Genomic DNA, 20,228 nt, shown 5'->3' on the forward strand with positions numbered 1-20,228 from the left:
ATCAATGAGACTTGAGTTAATCATGACTAACTTAAGCCCCATTGATTTGAATGGGTCTACTCTAAGAATAACTAAGTCTGGATCCAACCCCCACTGCCTAAGGTTGCTAGATTTCAGCAACAGAGACTATGACTTTCTGGCACTACACCATCACTTCCTACCTCAATGGGGTGATGAGATGCTGCTGTCTCACTTGGGGCAATAGAAAGATCTGACTCACAGAGCACAACCCACTGGGCAGTTCCCTGTGAAAATGCCACTGAAATGCTTGGGATCTGTACAAGAGCACAGAAGAAATGAATGGGCCCTGAGGGACCCTTGGACCCTGGCACCTCTTTTTCTTTTAGAAATTAGCCACCCTGCTCAGGTTTCTTCATTTCTGGCGAGAAGTCCTAAATTTTGTTCTGAGCCGGCTTTCGGCCCTGGGCCAACTTTTGAGGTAAACAGATGTCTGTGGCGACCACGTATAAAACCCTCCCATGTCAAGCGACCTTCCAATAATGCGTGACACAGCTCACCTATGAATTAGAGGCCTCCATTTTACTAACAATAATGTACGACACTCCGGCACTAATAATGGGGCCAAGCAATCATATACCGATAAGCCTGTGATTGATTTTGGCTTTTCTCCTCAGGCATCCGTCATCCCGCCATTGATCTTCTGTGAGCGACTGGGGCTGATTAACTGCATCGCCGAAGTAGGATCAGGGTTGTTTATGAGGCGTTTGGACTGTAACTAGAGCTAAGGTGGGGTTGAGGAGTAAATATTGCTAGCTCAGCATTGGCAAGATTGGGAGTGGAGCCAGTCTTTTTTTCAGTTCAGGTAACATCTCACTACAGAGAAAAGAGGCTGCCTCCAGGTTTGCAGTCTCTAGCATGGGCTTAATTGGGAGCTCGGATATATCAGCCCCAGAACCAGTTTTCAGTGCCATGGATCTGCTAGGGAACACACTGAGTACTTTAAAAAGTAATGCCTCTGAGCATGTGTGGTGCTACTTTCCCTAAACTGGGGGCAGAGTTGCGCATTATCAGAAACGGAGTTCCAGCAGGATTGAATTCTCCAGTCTCTTGAGGTCACACTGTGGTTTCCTCACAAGAACTTCACATCTTTGGTTGTCAGCAGCAAGGAAACATGCAATGTGATGACATCAGGAGGACAAGGGACTAGTTTTAATACAAGTTAGGAAGGAGGAAGGGGAGAACTCAAAAAAGTGCTGCTGGTACTCATGACAGATCATTCCACCTCGAGTAACCACAGGAAATCCAGTCCCTAGACAACCTGGCATTGGAGGAAAAAATTCCTTTGGGTGTTTATTCCTGGCACCTCTTGTTTCTGAAAATTAGCCACTGTGTTGGGTGATGGACTACCATTATGAAGCCAGCACAGCCTTTCTACTCCCTTTGAGACTTATCTATGGCCTTGGCCCCATCTACATGAGCCATTTACTCCAGGGCCGCTGAGATTCGAGGTCCTCCGGGACATATGACACAGTCACCACTTCGCAGCTTAACTGTGGTTTTCACCCGGAAAATGCAGATTTCCAAAGATGTGTTTTGCTGTGATGTTTTTGGTTTGCTGTGGGTTTCCCATGGTTGCGAGCTATCTGTTCCTTCCCCGAACCGACTTCGCATTTTGTGGTGGGCATGTGGTAGGCATGCCTACTGCTGTGTCACTCTGTGACACCCTCTCACTCCTCCCCATTCCTTCGCAGCTGCGCAGTTACAGAGGCACAGGGAAGCGTGCTCATTTCTTGAACCACACGTTCGCACACCTTCGCAGCTTCGTATCTTCACAATGGCTGCTTTGGAGTCAGAGGCCAAGGGCCGGGGGGCGGGGGGGGGTGTCTCGGGATTGCAGAAGGTCCAGGACCAACTTCGCTCCAGCCACCATTTTGGAATAATGGGTAGGCACGTGCCTCTCATGGGCACACGCCTTGGCATGTGTGAACCATCGCGAGAGTCTCGGGCTGGAGAACTGCCAAACAGTTGGCATGGTAACGAAGGAGCAGACCACCCACATTTTACGTAACGAGGAAAGGACAGATACAAAAGAACCCCTAAAATACAAAACAGCCACTAAAACCCAAAGTGTCGCACCCCCACCTTCACATGCCTGCTCAGCTGCGCATTTAAATATAATGGTTAAAAAAAAAAGGCAGCGCAACTGCTGCAGTTTACTTCGCTTCAACGGCCATGTGTCAGGGCACAGTGGATTTTCCCGTTGGAGAAGTCCACAGTAGATTGCGCGGGTACTGCAGCAGAAGCTAATTCACAGCTGTAATGCTGCGCAGTTACAACGGAGTGAAGGTTGACAGCGGTGCCATGTAGATGGCCCCCATGTTGCAGTTTCCCTTTCCTCTCATCATTGTCATTCACAATTCTGCAAATTTTTTTACTTCTCATTGTCAGCAGTGTTGGCAGCTGATGCAAGTGGGATAGGTTTTGCAAGAGCTAAGCCCTAAATCCCAAGGCAATCATAATTAGAAAAATAGAGATGAATTTTTGCAAGCAAAATGGAGTTGGGAAAATTTGCTTGAAATCTCGCCCCACCTTCCAAATGCAGGTTTGCTCTTCATTGTTTGAAGCAAGAGCTAGTTTCTGTGTTGCTTAGTTCATATGAAGTCTGCAGGAAAGTGCTTACTTATGGAGATGCTGCACACCTACAGAGTAACATTGAAAGATATTCACTACATACACCTCCCACAACATGTGTAGCAGATGGTCTGAGAGGGCTGCTGTGTGTGCTAGGGCTATGCATGTGGTAAGCATAATTTAAATATCATTCTCCCCACATGAAACATTGCCACAAATAGTGGCTTTCCTGCACTTATTTTTAGGGCAAATAACATGTATAGTGGCCCTTGTTAACAAGCACCTGATCTTACCATAGGTTGGCTCAGTGGTAGAGTGTTTGCAGAAGATCTCAAGTACGGTCTTTGGCATTGGCACCTCCACCTGAAAGAATATCAGGTAGCAGGACCAGGAAGGACCGCAGGAGGGGCTGTGGCTCCATGGTAGATCACCTGCTTTGCAACCAGAAGGTCCCAGGTTCAATACCCAGCATTTCATAAGAACATAAGAAGAGCCCTGCTGGCTCAGACCAAGGGTCCGTCTAGTCCAGCATTCTGTTCACACAGTGGCCGACCAGCTGTTGACCAGGAACCCACAAGCAGGACACGAGTGCATCAGCACCCTCCTGCCCACGTTCCCCAGCAACTGGTGCACATAGGCATATTGCTTCCGATACTGGAGATGGCACATAACCATCAGGACTAGTAGCCATTGATAGCCTTTTCCAGACAGGGCTGGAAAAAATCCTCCCTGAAACCCTGAAAAGCTGCTGCCAGCCAGTTTTGACAACACTCAGTTTGATGGCCTGAGCCTGACTCAGTAAACGGCAGCTTCCTACCTTCGTAAGGGTCTTGGCTGAAGGATTTCCAGAGGAGTAGCTGTGTTAGTCTGTAGCAGCAAAACAACAAAGAGTTGTGCAGCCAGAATAAATACATTTGCTAGTCTTTAAGGTGCCACAAGGCTCTTCGTTGTCTTAGCTGAATAGATACTGCCAGTGGGCATACATGGCATTGGGCTAAACAGACCAATGGTGTGATTCAGTATAAGGGAGTTTCATAATGTTCCCATGACCACTAAGAAACAGCAGCCCGTGTCTGGGCGTATAAGGGAAGGCTTCCCATGATATTTGTGCCCCAGCACCAGTTATTATATATAAGTTAAGTATGGCCTGCAGCCTTAAGATGTTTCTGTCCTGCCTCTTAAAGTCATTGCAGTGGTCATCTTGGGTAGTTGCTGAGCTGTCATGCAGAACCTTCTGCAAATAGGGAAACAGTGGGGATGGGGGCAGACGGAAATTAAAAGCGAGCAGCTCTGTCGCAGGGGTCTTCATTCTCTTTTTCAGCTTACGAGAGCTGCCTGCTGTTTCCTCCCAGTCTTACTCCCCCTACCCCCTGCCGCTACCTGCTTGCTAAGGCATTTTCTCCTGGCACCGTAGAGAGAGTCCAGACATTGAGACAGGAGGCATGCAAAGGACACCCGTGACGCTGTAGAAAAGCAGTAAAACAGCCACAGGGAAGCCCATGAGGAGGCTGAGAGTAGCCAGGAAATTTTCCCCATGTTGCTTGTCAGCATCCTATTTTGGTTCATACAATATGTCCTCTCTCATAGCTTTACGTGTCGTTCTTCCATTTGTTGGTGGGCATCAGCAACATAAATTCTTCTGTGCGTGTGTGATCGTTCCAAGGAAAGCCCCCACCCCTCAAGATTGTGCAGCACGCATCTGTTCCAGATTTGCTGTTGGCATGGAATTTGGGAGTTGAAATTGTACTTTTAATTATGATTTCCTTTTCATGTTCTGGAGTACTTTTTTTTTTAATTGGAAGGGATGTCATCTCTGAGCTGAGCTTACACTGTGTTCTTGAGATAATTTAACACTCATTAGTTAATACATTTTGGGGTGCCTCCAGACAGAGGGCTCCCAGCGCTACCAGCCAAAAGACATTGCGCAGCTATTCCAACTTTCCCTCCTTAACAGATTTTTTTCTGGTAAGAAAAAAGACAGAAGCAGTGGCGGGAAAACATGGGAGGGGTACAAATTGAAGACAATGTCATCTGCATTCCCTGTACAATTCTGTGAATGAGGCAAGGCAATTGCACAATAAAAGTCTCCTCTGGAAGCATAATTTGTTCAGACAGTGAGTGCAGATAACAGTGAAGTCCTGCAGTCCCATCCCCCTGGCCACGGTCTAATCTCAGAGCTAAAAACACACCAATTTCTCCTTATTTTTGATACAGTACATCTCAAACTGATTCTGCTACTCAACACATAATTTTATGCAATCGTTTTAATCTCTCTCTCTCTTTCATAAGAGATCTGTGCTAAAATCTGAAGCTGAGAGGCGCCTGGAGGCCTTAATGTTTTAGCCAGGATATCCTTTTGTTGAGGCCTTTATCCTGGCTCAGAAGAGGGGCTTGGGTATTCACTATACATTTTCCAAAGCCCACTGCCCCTTTAGAAACTGAGCTCTGTGTTTGCCACCACTCAGCAACAACAAAGCATTCATACAATTCAATGCAAATGAAACCAGTCACTTAAAATAATGTGGTGGCCTTCTCCAGCACTGAAATGGTTCCCTGAGTGATTGAAAAAGAAAAAGAAAGGAAACAAGACTTGCACACCTTCCAGAAGCTATTCAGGCTCAGTCTTTGTTGAACCTCCTGAGGCAAAGACTTCCAATATTAGAGGCCACAAAGAACAAGGCTAGTGTCAGCACCTGACATGCCTCAGCAGTTTCTGGGGACCCAGCTCCGCAGAAGGGCTCATAACTGACACCAGCCCTGGGCCTCACTTAAAAAAATAAATTCTGGGCCAGCACTCTGAGCAGTGCCAGGTGGCTGAGTATAGCCACCGTTTGAATTTTCCACAATGCCCTCGTGTAGGGTCATTCCAGGACATGATGGGGAAATATAAATGGCAGATAGACCCATCGGCCTGGTGCTGCTTGGATTGCTGCTGGTGTCCACCAGCAGTGCCAGCTGAGTTACCAGGCCCCACTGATGGGAGGGGGACCATTGGAGGGCACTTTGCCCAGCACCCCCTCTGGAGCTGCTCCTGCAATACACAGTGTCCTGTACTTCATGCGTTCTCAAGTGATTCCATGGGGATGATTGTAGAAGTCATGCTGGAAGAAGAGGTGAGAGTTCCAGTCTCTAAATTATTGTTGTTAGGAGTTAAGACACCCCCCCCCACACACACACACACACACACAGACTGTGCCCAGAACTCAACAGGAAACCACTAGGAATGTCAGATTCCTGCAAGACAGGCTCAGTGTTCTTGCTGGGGTATGAGGTAGGGGCATCCCCTGTTAACGCTTGAGAAATGCTGCAGGGGTCCTGGGCAATGCTCTACATGGGGAGCCAGCCATCATGCAAGGAGGCCAAGAGCCTGGTAGCTTGGGCTGGTTCTGGCATGGTGAGCATCCCTGGAGCTCCCCCACCCCCCAAAAGCGGCCTAATCTGCCCTTGTGCTCAACTCGAATTTGGATCACTGGACATGTACAGGTAGCATGGATCTAGGGCTTACTGGAATTTGCCTCCACATTTTCTGCTGAAGAAGTCATCCTCTCCATCACACCCTACAAAAAACAAATTCCCCTCACTAAGCAAAGCCCAAACCACCAGCATCAGCAGCTTATCGAGGGAAGCTGGCAAATTAGCACCTCCAGACGCAAGGCAGGGTTCACCTCGGGCCGGGGCTCTGCCAGTGCAACTTCCTCCATTTTAATAGTTTAATAAAAATTAGCATAATTAACGAACATCTGTATGATCCAGAGCGGTGCAATTTGGCACTCGGAAACGAGAGCTTAAACATTATTGCTGGGAGTTTAATGTTGTTTTAATTCTTTTTGGCACAGCGCAGGGAAATAAAGCGCCCGGCGCCGATGGTTCTCGGCTTGCGCTCATTTGCATTCCGTTCTTCCTTTTTTGATTATGAGCAATTGCCGGCTCCCCGGCAATCCATCAACGCTGAAATTGTTTTAAAATACCTCACAGTGCTCAGGCCAAAGCATTGCGTGGAAGGTGGGTCAGGTCTCAATCTTTGCCTTCCACATCCGCCCATCTGGCCCAGTTGACCCTTTTCTCTGTCTTTTCCTGGCGCCTTGGGCTTGGTTCACACATGCGTGATGTGCGTCACTTGATTGATCTGTGCTGGATGACTGTCACAGAATGTGTGAACCGACTTGACCGAAAAGCAATGTGCATGAACTGACATCATCTGATGTGAAAGATGTCTGTGTCTGAGGTGATTAATCCGCAATGGCTCATTCACCATGCAAGTTGGCGTTGCACCATTTGGTGTTGCAGTCAACAAGTGATGAACATACGTGTACAAAACAACTCAGGGCCTTTATACCAGGGGTGGGGAAGGTGTGGCCTTCCAGGTGTTGTTGGACTGCAACTCCCATCATCCCTCACCTTTGGAAATGCTGGCTAAAGCTGATGGGAGTTGCAGTCCAACAATATCTGGAGGGCCATATGTTCCCCTCCTCTGCTTTATACTGAGTGCTGCTGGGTCTCAAACTTGTCTAGAAACCATCTTGGCTTACAGAGTTTTGCTTCTAATATGTGTGTGGTGGAAGGGGGGGTTGTTGAGAGGAAAGCACTCTGAATATGCTCCGAGGACCTCTCTTCATTATTACTTCACATGACTCTGCAGCAGTTCAAGGAGCAAAGTGCACAACACGACAGCCTGGCCCCACCCACTGGCCAGTGAGCCAGAGGCTGCTAGGAACATATTCTCCCACCCAGCAAGGAGTTCACCAGTAAGGGGAGGGTAAAGACAGTATGGCCCCAACCACTGGCTAGGGGGCTGACAGTGCTGGGAATTCACACACACTCACCCCCAACAAAACCCCACCACAATTTCCAGCTCTTCTCTATATAGCAGCAAAAGATGATCTGTCTGTGGCAAGTGTATGTAAGCAGCAAGTTTAAGTGGTAACGCTTTCTCGGAACTGTGCCACTTTTAGCTGCAGGTGGAGGAATGCATGTTTGAATATGCCCCCACAGCATAACAAACAAACAAACAAACACAAACTCCTTTCACATAGAAAACTGTTATGGCAAGTAAAGCCCAGTCTGAATTCTAATTCCTGACATGCTACTTTTCTGTGTGCATAGAGTTTTATCTATAGAGGAACATTTGACCAACAGCCTAAAGTGGTACGACCCAGGAAAAGCTTTTATTGATTGATTTGGTGATAATATAATCTTATTCAGTTTTGGTCTCTTTACTGACTTACTGTGGGAAATCTCTATTTTAGTAGTAGTTGCCCCATCATTTTTTTCAAATGTAAAATTGTAAATTATAACTATAAAGCCACACTGAGGCTTGGGAATATAGCAGGGTGTATGTGCGTGTATTATCTATATATCATGCATAGATATTTATCTGTCATTGCAGGCTTTTAAGAAGGACTTGAAAACATATTACTTTACTGTACTCTTCTCTTGATATGACTGCTGCTGTTGCTGATGCTGGTTTTATTGTTGGCTTTTATTATTGTTTTTATTGTTTTCAATGTTTTTATCACTTTTAATATTTTTACTGTTTTTATATATTGCTGTAAGCCACCTTGGAAGGGCTTCTGCCCTGAAAGGCGGCCAAGAAATTTTTTGAATAAATCAATGTCCTAGGCTGAAACTATTATAAATAGGCTCCTGGACAGGGGCCCCTGGCTCAAATTACCCTCTGCCTGGTCTCTTTTGTTGTTCTCAGTTTTCTCCTTCCATGGAGCATATGTCTGTCTTCGGGTATGTTTACACCACAGATTTAAACTGGTTTCAGTGCTGGCTCCAGGTTTGAGAGTCCTTGGCCCACCAGTGGAACGTGGCCCCAGAAAGCTTCTCCGAAATGGAATTTGGCCCTTGGGTTGAATGAGGTTCTGCACCAAGTAATGCTGGAGAACATGAGGATTTCACACATTGCCTGGTGAATGTGCATAGAGCCCAAGTGGAGAATATGCATGGTGACCAGGCAATGTATGAAATACCCCAATGATGCTATTGTGCCTGTCCCTCGACACAGTTGACCTGGTATACAGCACTGCCATCTGCACCCAGCATCCTCAGGTAGATGCCAAGGACCCAGTACCGAGGGGGCGGGGGGCACTGCTCACATTTGCCTTGGCCCCCTTCCTCCATTGCTCTCCGTAATCCACAGTTTGGAAAGCAATAACTGTTTGCTGACTTCCAAGGCAGGGGCACAAGAATCAGTAGCAAAATGCCAGGGGGCACCTGCCTGTTCTGTGGTGGAGCCCACCCATCTTGGTTGCAGTTTGCAGCCTATCCTGCCCAAATCTAATGCCATCCACATGGGCACTTCTAGGCCATAAGCCAATTTCGAGGTGGTGGAAATCAAGGCCAAGGAGGCACAGCACAGACGCAAGGAGTGGCTGGAGCCACCTATACAGGGGAAAAGTACACAGAAGACAAGCACCTGCGCTAGGTCAGGCACAGGCTGGGGAGGGAGTTGGGACACTCACGGGAGGAGATGGTGGCCTCCAGGACCTCTGCAATAGGCTTCCAGCAGCCCACCCAGGCCTAGATTGTAGGCGAATTCTGTTCTCTTGAACAAACAAGTGCCGCATGTCACCTCCCTAGCTCACCTGGGCTAGGAGGCTCCAAGGGGAAGGTAGCAAGGCCACAGCAGTCTGTCATCTTTTTGTTGCAGGGTTGTTAAAAAAAAAAAAAAGTTTGCCTAGAGGAGGAACCTCCAGAATAACAATAGACTGATCTGTTCAATGTAATGCCTCCCCCCAAAACCTCCTCAAAAAACAGTGCTGGACCAGGTGAGGAAGACATTTCCCGTTTCCCAGCCACAGATCACACTCCCAATCCAGGTGAAGATGTGTGCTCTGCAGTCCACTGGGCAATACGCTCGCGAAGAAAAAGAGGGGACTTAAAGCCCCGTGGTCAACCCCTCCTGTGTACACAGCTGCAGGGGATATGCCCCATGTGTTGCTTGGATCTGTTTACACATGGAGAACGTAAGCAGGGATTGTACATGTAAAGCAGCCAAATAATAATAGTAATAATGTACGTTAATCATTTATTATTAATAGTAAATGATCCTTGGCATTTAGATAGCTTTTCACCTGCATTGTCTCAGTGATCCTTATAACAACACTGTAAGGTTGGTCAGTGTTATTATCCCCATTATTCAGATGGTTGGTATTGAGGCTGGAGATTTTTTTGGTGTGTTAAAGATTTGGGAATGAATATTAGCATTTCTCTTAAGGAGGCCGGTTGGGAAAAAGATGGCAAGGGAAAATAGCGTGGGCATAGGAAGGTCTGTGGCAGAGGTGGGAATCTAAGTCCATCCCATTAAGGCCCCCTACCCAGCCATTTCACTTAGCGCTGTCCTTGTTTTACTTCCAGGAATACAACATGTATGGCTGGTGGGTTGGAGAGCTGAACAGCATGGTGGGGATTGTTCCAAAGAACTATCTTATGCCTGCCTACGATGTGGAGGAAAGATGAACAGCAGGTAAAACAAGGTCGGTGCTTGTTGTTATTGTTGAGATGGGAAAGGAAGCTAGGCAATAACGGTGTGGGAACTCCTTCGGGTTTGATCATCTCCCATGGGCACTTCTCCCTTAAAGGTCCCATCCCTTGCTCTTGCACAGCTCGCATTCATTTCAGTGGGGCTCTGATGTCATTGGATTCCCCAGCGAACTGCGTCCCAAGGCTCAGATCTCACTGTGTCGGGGTGTGGGATGGGGGGAGGCAGGGATTCATCCTTTCCCCTGCACAGTGGCCCTGATTAAATTTCGCATGCATGTGCGCACAAACACACATCTGCTATTTGCCCTGAGAGGGAAGATGCTACTAGTGCCAAAAACAAAACAGGCCCCATCTACATGGAGACACTTTCTGAGGCAATTCCGTTTAAATCTGGATTTGCATGAATTCCGGTTTGCTCCTCCCACAGCACACATAGCCAGTAAAGTGGTGTATACATTTTTTAAAAACCTGCTTTCACAGGGCAAATAGCTCTTGAAACTGCATTATTTCGGGGTTGGGTGGGCAGAGTCCTGCAAGTAGAACTGAACGTCATCAGCTGCATAGGTGCAGGGCAGCAAATTAGCTTGCTCCCCACTCCCATGCTCAGTGAAATGCAATGGAAGACAATGAATTACTTCCAAGTAGATATGTTTAGCCAACACCTCTCCTCATGTCCACCCTTTCTCAGTGAGAATAAGGATCATTTGGAGGTGATCACCTTTAAAAATTATTAAAGTTATGCAGGCCTTTGCTCTTCCGTAAGAGCAGAGATTTAAAACAACATGTGTGCTCCCGGCCCCTCTCCTCACTCCCATGCTAAGTGAGATGCAGTGGAAAACAATGAGTTACTTCTGAATAGGCATGTTTAGTCAATACTTCCCTTATGTTCACCCTTTCATGATGCAACTTTCCCTTCCACCTATCAGTGCTGCTCCCCCAGCTCACGCTGAAGCCAATTGAGGCCACACAGACTCCCAAACCACATTGAAACCGCCGCGATGGGAAAATCTGGCGCAAAATGACTTGCGAAAAAGTGGCTTTGGGGGCAGAAAAACTCGCGGTTGATGCAGAGGGGGAGGTAACGTCATCTGCCATGAATGTCTGTGAGGAGCAGTAGAACTGGAGTAAATCCCCTGTGTAGATGGTGCTATAGTCCTCTATCCATGCAATGGTCTGATCCAGCTTGCACCACCCCCAGCAGCCTGCTGTTTTTAAACACACTCACATGCAAATACAAATAAATGTTTACATGTAATTTGGCCCTCACTCTGCCACCCCTAATGGAACCTAAGATCCATCACCTGAAGTGGCTTCCTCAGTTTCCTCATGGTAAGACAATATGAAGATACATAGTGGAACATTCAGTCTTAATGAAGGAACCTTGCTTTGGCTCCCTGTGCTTCCACTCTGTATTCTGATGCCTGTGCTGCAGGCAGTCCACCTTCCCCAGCGGCTTACTAAGCAGTCACTTGCCAAGCTGGCAGTCTTCCCTCCGAAGTGCCTTGGAGTTAACTGAACAGCACTTAAGAGAACTGAAGCACATAGTGTGGTTTTTAATAACTACCAAGAGGTGTTGCTTTTACTTAATGGTGTTGTAAGGAATGCATTAGTTGAAACAAAGGTAACCCAGAGAGAGGAAGGGCTGGGCATTTGGCAGAGAGAGAAAGGGTAGAGGCTGGGCAGTTATTCATTTATATTCTGTAGTTAATCTGGTTCTCAATATTTCTAAATCTTTAGACACGGATGAGATATAGAGGCACTGTATGGCTTATTCCAAACTGTAGAGAGCAGGGACTTGTACTTCCCTTTGCAAATATTTGTTTTATCTAGGCACAGATGAACTATTGGCTGGTGAACTGAGAATTAGCTGTCTTTCTGTTCTGACTGAAGAAGAGTAATATGTAACTCCAAAAGCTTGTATAGTTCCTCACTAGAAGTTGGCCCAGTAGAAGATATTGATCACCTTCCCTATCTCCCTTGTTAAGAATTCGGATCTGGCTACTATTGACTAATGGGAGAGGGGCTGAATGAGCCACTGGTTTGTCTGGGAACAGCTGTTCTTAAGATGTGACTACAAGGGTGATCATGTAGTTAGGTGCTGAGGATGACACAAATCTGGCAGCCCTGCCCTCAGATCCAGAAACTCAGTCCATAACCCCAGATATGCCGGGGCTGCCAGTAGGCAAATAGTGAAAGTACTTCATCCGTGCTCAGAGGCATCCTTGTCTTCTTTTATATTGCATGTGTTCCAGCTCCAAGTCCTGTCACTGAAAGCAAATTCTAGGGCTGGTTCCTGGTGAGATGTGACTCAGACTGAGCCCCGAGTGGTGAACAGCCTACCCTTGCATTATTAGGGCTGATGTTCTCCAGTCTGTGAGCAAGGTCAGTGTCTGAAACATTTACACAGGGCTTGTTGAAAAGGCATGGCAAGCAATGTCTTTTGCTGACTTTTCACCTTCTGCCTGGATGAAACCTAGAGGAATATTGTCTCTGGCTCCATCTTCTGGCTTCTCCTCTCTGCTGGAGAGAGCTAGGATGACCTGACATGCAAGGAAAGCATTGCGATTCACAGAGGTGGATGTTGAGACAGCAGTGGATAGCAAACTCAGTAAGGTCATTGTCATGTGTGGGAGGGGAGGAAGCACATTTATTCAGGGTGGGGCTAGGGATGAAATAACTGGTTCAGCAGTGATTCTAAAAATATATGGGGGTTTGCTGGGTATCAAACTACCCCAGCTCGAAAGACCATGGGAGGTTTTATTGAATGGGTGTCCACCCTGTGGCATGCATGGATGCCAGAAGTGCTACATGCAGTAGGGATCTGTGGCAAGAGGGCCTGTGGAGTTGGCTGTTGCATGTGGTCAGGTTTGCTCTTTTGCCTGCTCCCCGTCTCATTAGATGTAGGCACAAGGCCACCCCAAGGCATGGAGAGTGGGTGGCATAGAAATATAGTGTACACTACAATGACATTCTGAAATAGTTTGCCCTTGACTTGAGGCACTGTTGTTCAAAACATTGGCTGCCAGTGTTTATTAACAGCAAGGTTGTTCCAGGTTTTGTTGGGCCTGGGCAAAAGATGCACAGTGGGGCCTCCCACCTCAGCAAATGCACACTGCTCCATCACTTCCTGGATTCATAAACCATGCTTCCCTGTGATTTCGTCATCTGAGGCCCTCCTCCAAGTGAGATTCGGGAGGTGGCAACAAGACAGAGGGGCTTCTCAGTGGTGGTCCCCCAGTTGTGGAATGCTGTCCCCACTGAGGAGATCTGCCTGGTGCCAACATTGTCATCCTTTTGGTGCGAGGTTAAGATTTGCTCTACTCCCAAGCATATGACAGCATATGATAAGGTCCTCGGATTTTTATTGTTGAGCGTTTTAAATTATTTTATAAATGGGTTTTATATTATGTTTTATTTTGCACCGTGAACAGCCCTGGGGGCTTTGGCTATTGGACAGTATAGAAATGTAACAATCCTTCATCTTTGTCATCATCATCATCTCCCAAGTCCTGAGAAAATAGCAAGGAGGTAAGTTTAGGGATCGTGCCAGAACAGAAGTGACACAACCGGTGCACGCTTGCAGTGGGGCAGGCCTGCTGCTTGGATGACATAACAGAGCATTGCACTGAGACTGGGGCACCCTTCTGCAGCAAGAGCATGCTGCTTCACGCCCCTTCTGCAATCCTTAATCCACTCTCCCTGCTGGTTTCCCAGAAGCCAAGGATAGAGGGGTGAGGCATTCTGCCTGATCTGGGGCATAGCTAGGTGGGCACTTTAAACATCCATGGGTCCTGGGCAGCTGCTCAGCATTCCTTATGCTGGTACCTTCCAGTAAATAGTTGTCTGTATTCAACTTTAGCTTTTTTTAATTTCTAAAGGGAAATTGCATTTTTCATTTGCAGCTGGAGGCTACCTTTATGTAATTTGGAATCCCCAAGCAGGGCCTGTTTTGTGATCCAAGAGGGAAGATGCATCTAGCATTTGAAGGGTGATCACATCAGGTTCTTTACCCATGCTGCAAATCCAGCTTTGCAGCTTTTGTTGCAGACATACATTCCAGCAAGTCCAGAATCTTTTGGGCGAAGTGGGGAATGGGAACAGTTGCCCTGGACCTCACACATGGGAGCTGGCTGCATCACCACTGACCAAAAGTAGACTCCAACTGAGAAAACAAAGAAGGGGATGGAGTCTTTAAAACAGCTTTTCCCAGGTGGTGGCTGGGGCATGCTGGGAGTTGTAGTCCAACACTTCTGAGGGCACCAGGTTGGGGAAGTTTGCTTTTAAAAGTCCAGAGCAGATCTTAGGGTGAAAGCAGACATAACAATTTTAGAGCAGTGGAGCTGCTCTGGAAGTGCACTCACTTTGTTCAACTTAACACTCATCTCTGCAGACACAGAAATTAACAGTTCTGGCGGAAGTGGCTGCCGCAGACTGCCCGATGCCCATGATGTCACCAGGACATAAAAAAATCTCCCTCCCAAAAAATCTCCAGATCAGCTCCCACTTCAAACAAGTGTTTCCTTTTTTAAATAAATAAGGCATCCAATGAACATATAAACCACCAAACGTACACACGGCACTTTAAGAATTCCTGTGCAAGGAGCCTACCTGAAGCATGTGGGGAGAGGTAAGGCTGACAGCTGAACTAGCATTTAATCTATTGGTATGTACATTCAGAGAGCAAACCTGGGAGAAATCTGGGCTCATATTCTGAGGGGCCTGTTGTGAATCCTCTTGGTATATTATCTCTCTCTTCACTCCCAGTTGTTGGGCTGTCTGTAACTCTAGTATATTCAGGCCACACTGAACTCTTGAAGTGTGGAGATCAGTAACAAGCAAAACCTATTAATTATGGTATTTCATTCTTTTTTTCCCTCCCAGTAAATATTCACACTTTTTTTGTGTTCACTCCTAGATAACATGGGTCTCATCTCTTCCCATCCCATTGCTTTGCTGATGCAACAGAAACACTTCCCAGCACCCTCCTTGCTATTCTGAAGAAAAAGACATCTCCACTATTTGTTTAGGCCTTTGTACACTGAGCTGTGGTACTTCACACCCTAGACTTTGTCTGCAGTACTTTTTCCATTGGGCACATGCCGTTGTTCCAGAGTGGTGTTCACTTTAAGGGGGCCTGGCATGCTATATACTTTGGAAGAATTGCTGTGCTGGTTTGGAGGGGCGGGAGGGGGAGGGGGACTTGTTTTGCAGAACACTCGGAAGAAGGATGTTTTGATGATATTTCAGAATAAATACTTCTGTCATTCCCTGACTGGAAAGTGTTTATTGTGCTGAAGTTGTTTGTTTTTATAATCAGATGGTCAACTTTTATTGTTTTAGCTGAAGACCCTAACATGCAGTACAGAATATAATTATTAGAATAAAACATTATTCTAAAATACCCAATAAAAATATGAACCATGCTGAAAAGATTCAGATCAGAGAAACCAGGCATGATATTTAGAGCCATTCAGAGAAATATAAATATCAATAAAGATTAATAGATAACCTAGTGAGAAAAGACCTGTTTGTTTTAAAATGGTTACTGGACAGGGCGGTCCTACCCAGTGTTTTGGAGAGAGCCAATGCCGGAGCCTCCTGCAGATCCACAGCCTCCCCTGGCACGTCGTCTGGCCCACCCCCAGCATGTCTCCTTTTACCCCTCCTGAGCTCAGAACAGAACCATCTTGGAGTTTTCCGTGGTGGCTGGAGCAGGGCAGGAGGGAATCCAAGGTCGGGTCTCTCCCTTGAGGGCAGGCCTCTCAGCCCTCAGAGAGGGAGATGCTATCACCCCGGGGACACCCCCCTCCCAGGGATCATAGGAATGCAGCCTAAGTTCACCAACAAAATCTTCAGATTAAAAATAAAGCCACCGCTTGCCCTGCCTTTCAGCCCCTATTCAATTGTTGGTAATGACCTGGTCAAAAGATGGGATAAATGAATGTTTCATTTTTGTTGTTACTGTTGCTGCTTTTATTTATTTATTTCATCTGTACCCTGTCTTTCCATAAAATTTGCCCAAAGTGGCTAACAACAGTAAAATCCACAATAAAAAGTAGCATAGCAAGCATTATAAAGCCATCTAAAAGAATCAAATAAGGGTGCAATCTTATGCATATTTAGACAGTAAAGGGCCATTTTATCCTGAATTATTACAACTGAGCCATGGCTGGCTGGAGAATACTGGGAGTTGTAGGACTTTTTCTGTCTAAACATGCAGGGGATTGTGCCCCAAGAGCATATAAAAATAGCAGCCAGTTGAAACATAATGCAATTAAAATACAGGTTAAGACACAGAACAGCAGAGAAAACAAATCAGCTCTATAGGCTAAACAAAAGGAGTTTGCCTGCTGGCAGAAGTCCATCAATGAGTATCCTGTGGCAGGGAGTTTCAAAGTCTGGACTCAGCTGCTGAGAAGGTCCTTTCTTGAGTTCTGCCCAAACACATCAGTCATTGGTGGGATGGACAGAATGGCCTCCCTAGAAGATCTCAACACCTGGGCAGGTTCATACAGGCAAAGATGGTCCTTCAGGTAATTATTGTAGAGGTGGGAGTGCATTTTAATAGAAATTTGGCGGAAATACATACATACAGATTATACTATATAAAGAAAAATCCATCCAACTTACAAAGTATGGGTACATGCTTCAACAAAAAATGCTTGTGTTCGATACTGTGTTCCAAAACCTGATGGGAGCCGGAATGGATCTGTCTCAGCTGTAACAATTCAGGGTAAAAACCACTGCAGACAATTCCTAGCCAGAGCATGTTTTCTAAAGTGAGAAATGCTGGAGCTCAAACCTGTCTAGACTCAAACTTGTACCTTTTGCTATGGGAGCCCTTTCCCTATGGGTGGAATGTGGCTGCACATACTTAGCAGTAAAAGAAACGAAGTCTGTGCTCAGAGACACCATGTTCCTTTAATGTTACCTCAGAATTGTTTTATTTCGTGTTACTTCATGTGTCCCAAGGCTAAGTAGCAACATTAAATAAACACAGGCTCTAGTGAGCCCTGGCACAGAGGAAAACCTGTTCCTAGCTCTACACCTTGGGAAGTACATGTCACTTAAGTCATGCAGTTCCCCCTCCAGGTTTTGGAGGGCCCTTGGGCAAGACACCCTCAGTGGGCCCCCTCCTCTCTCAGTGAGTTTTTCTTTCTCACCGCCACCTTCATCAGCTGCTCTTGCTGCTCACCCTCTTTCTCATCATTGCTGCCACTCGCTTGCTTGATAGGGAGAGCACCAGTGAGCAAGTAGGCAGGGGCATCTACTGGACCTCCTCATCACCTCCTCCATTGTCTGGGCTAAAGCAAGAGGCAGGTGAACAAGCAGGTTGTAATAATGAGGAGGTGGAGCATGTCCAGGGGACTCTTGCTAGGGTGCAGGCCCTCTGCAGTGTGCCTGACCGTGCCCACCCTTGATGCCACCCCTGATGTCATGGCTGGAGAGTTGCCCTGTCTACACCTAAATCTCTGGGATGATAAAGGCCGCAGAACCCTCAGTGTCTGAGACTATGGATCTAGCTGTGTTCGTTTTGCAGAACTATGAGAGACAGTAGGCCATCTGCCGCACACTGATGCCAGCTAGTGGGAAACTGTTTCTCTTCTCCATATCTCAGGTGCAGAGGTCATTGAAGCCACAAGATGGCAGCAGCTAACTGCTCACCTGGTGCATCCAAAAGTTCCCATTGCTAAGAAACCTGGAGTTTTCCCCACACTCCCCAGGGATAAGGATGCATGAAGGGTATCCTCTTCACAAGCAATACTGAGCGTATTTTAGTTTATCACATCCACAGATCCAGTTGACAAGCCCACACTGATGAGAATGTAAGCCGCAATCTACACACAGCCTGCTTAAACACTGTGGGAATAAATGGGATTTTAAGTACCCTAACTGTGTGCTGGATTGCAGCCTTACATTTGATTTTAAAATGGCTCAATTGAAATTAACTGGGGCAGGGACAATCTCAAGCAAATGTTTCTAGCTCAAATTTGCATGCAAAAATTAGCTTTTCCCCTCTAAATGATTTTTTCAACATTACAGAGCATGGATGCTGTTGGTTGAAGAGGGGTGGTCAACAATCTTTTCTTAGTTGACCACCCATGAAGGGATCCTCTTTGGGCTCACTAGAACCTTGATTTTCCTCTCCTTCCCCAGCAGGTGAGCATGTATGCAGGTAGCATGGCAGGTCATTACAGGAAACGGGAGGGTTGCCTTTACTTTCCATATTTCCATCAACCCCTTCTCCTCTGCCCAGAAGTTACAACTACTAGCAGAGAGGTAAGGATGTGGAAGGCGCACACAGACCTGCTATTCCTTACATTCCCTTGGCATCCTGCCTGTGTGTGTGCATATTGAGGGGAAGAGACGTGGAGAAAGATTGTGCCCAAAAGGTAAAAGTACTGAATCCGAATAATGATAACATTATTCTCAGAACTTACCAATGAGACACAGGATTTTAAAATCATCCCTCAACATCAAATTTCACCAGCAGGATATGAATGTTTTCAAAAAGTTGAATTCTGACATTTTACCAAATGTTCATTTTTAGAGCATTCAGAAGACTTCTTGGCAACATTTCTGAGAACTCACGTGTTTAAGACTCAGAATTCTAGTTCTTAGATATGTGGTTTTATTTATTTATTATTTATTATTAAATTTATTAATTGCCCATCTGGCTGGTCACCCAGCCACTCTGGGCGATGTACAACATACAGTAAAACAGTTTAAAACAATAAAATTCTAAAATTAAAACATTTTCTAAAATACCCTAACCCACCCCAAATGCCTGCCTGAACAACCATGTTTTTAATGCACGACGGAAGCTCATTAAAGAGGGGGCATGACGGAGTTCCCTAGGGAGGGAGTTCCACAGAGTGGGGGCCACCACAGAAAAGGCCCTCTCCCTCATCCCCACCAGTTCTGCCCAGTCATTGCTGAATTTTGAGAACAAAAATAGGAGACACCTTATATCCAGCTAACTAGTAACCCAGCTGTTATGGTTTCCTACCCAATATTCCTTACAGTGTGTGTGTGTGTGTGTGTGTGCGCGTGCGCGTGCGCGCGCGCGCGCGCGTGCCAGGGACAGCAGGGGAGGGATAGGACCGTGTTTGCAGGATGATGTGATGATCACTGGACTAGATGACTAGTAGCCAAGTCAGGAATGGAAATTCAGGCAGTATAGCACTGATCACCAGTCCGCTAGGACACAGAAGAAGTGACGCTTTTTGCCATCACGCCCGGCTTAATTTTCCGACGACATCTGCCTGGTCACTTTGGAGACAGGGTGCTGTGCTAGATGGGTCTTTGGCCTGATCCAGCAAGGCAACTCTACGTTGTTAGGTAATATAGTCTTGAAAGGTACTGCTAAAGAGGGAAGGGAACTCTCCTGGGTGCTGAAACAGATGCAAGAACTAACCAACAGCCCTATACATGAAAAAACATTCCTTTAATCCTGGACTTTCAGTTCTGCTTCATATAATGTAGAATAACATCCACATCAAAAATGGGAAGTGTAAGTGGGACCTGCAACAAAATGTTGCAGTGTGGAGTGCAGCTGATGGAGATACTAGCCACTCCATTCTATTCCCCACCCACCCCCTAATTTCCAATTTTCCCCAAACAGCCAGTCAGCATTCCATAGCCACTGAGCATGCTCAGACCTCATTAGGTTGTTTTGGGGGATTCCCCCCTCCTTAGAATTTGTTTTCTAAATATTTTTTATATTTCTGCAGACCTCAGGGTTCCCCTGAGTCTACTGATACCTCCCTCTTGTGTGTGGATGGTGCCACTTGGCAACATAAGTAATTGCACTCACAGCCTGAACATCAGAAATAGAGGGAATGATAGTGCAACTTATGAAATGCAGCAAGTCTCTCTCTGTGTGTCGCACGCACGCAGTACACAGACTGGGCATATCTACAGTTTTAGAAAGTTTTATCTGCCATGGCTTGCCCCAAGTAAGCCTAGAAAGTTTGCTTTGGGGAAGATATTGAGAATTCTTTTTGAGAGCCTTCGCATTTCCAAGAACTACATTTCCCAGAGTTCCTTGGAAAAGGAACAGTAACAGCAAAATTTATTTAAGTTGTAATGTAGCCATGCTTTCAGATAGCTTTTGTAGGATAGAAACAAACTGGGCATTAAGAATG

At 46.3% G+C, this 20,228-nt stretch overlaps 1 protein-coding gene across 12 annotated transcripts in view; it reads left to right on the plus strand.

Annotated features, from left to right (window-relative positions):
* The window catches only part of SKAP1 (src kinase associated phosphoprotein 1), a 433,456-nt gene that overhangs the window by 405,902 nt on the left and 7,326 nt on the right, over positions 1-20,228 (plus strand). For 3 of the 12 annotated variants that reach the window (XM_084804852.1, XM_084804857.1, XM_084804862.1), the window contains 2 exons: positions 9,955-10,073; positions 14,996-15,623. In XM_084804852.1, coding sequence (XP_084660978.1) covers positions 9,955-10,056 — 102 coding nt within the window. In that variant the 3' untranslated portion in view covers positions 10,057-10,073; positions 14,996-15,623. Of the gene's footprint in view, positions 1-9,954; positions 10,078-12,332; positions 12,463-14,995; positions 15,624-18,237; positions 18,361-20,228 lie in introns of those variants that run through there. The other 9 variants (XM_084804853.1, XM_084804858.1, XM_084804863.1 and 6 more) reach the window with 6 other exon arrangements.

Source organism: Heloderma suspectum, chromosome 6 (assembly GCF_057233095.1).
Source record: "Heloderma suspectum isolate Gila_16-S chromosome 6, 16-S_ref, whole genome shotgun sequence".
Taxonomy (NCBI): domain Eukaryota; kingdom Metazoa; phylum Chordata; class Lepidosauria; order Squamata; family Helodermatidae; genus Heloderma; species Heloderma suspectum.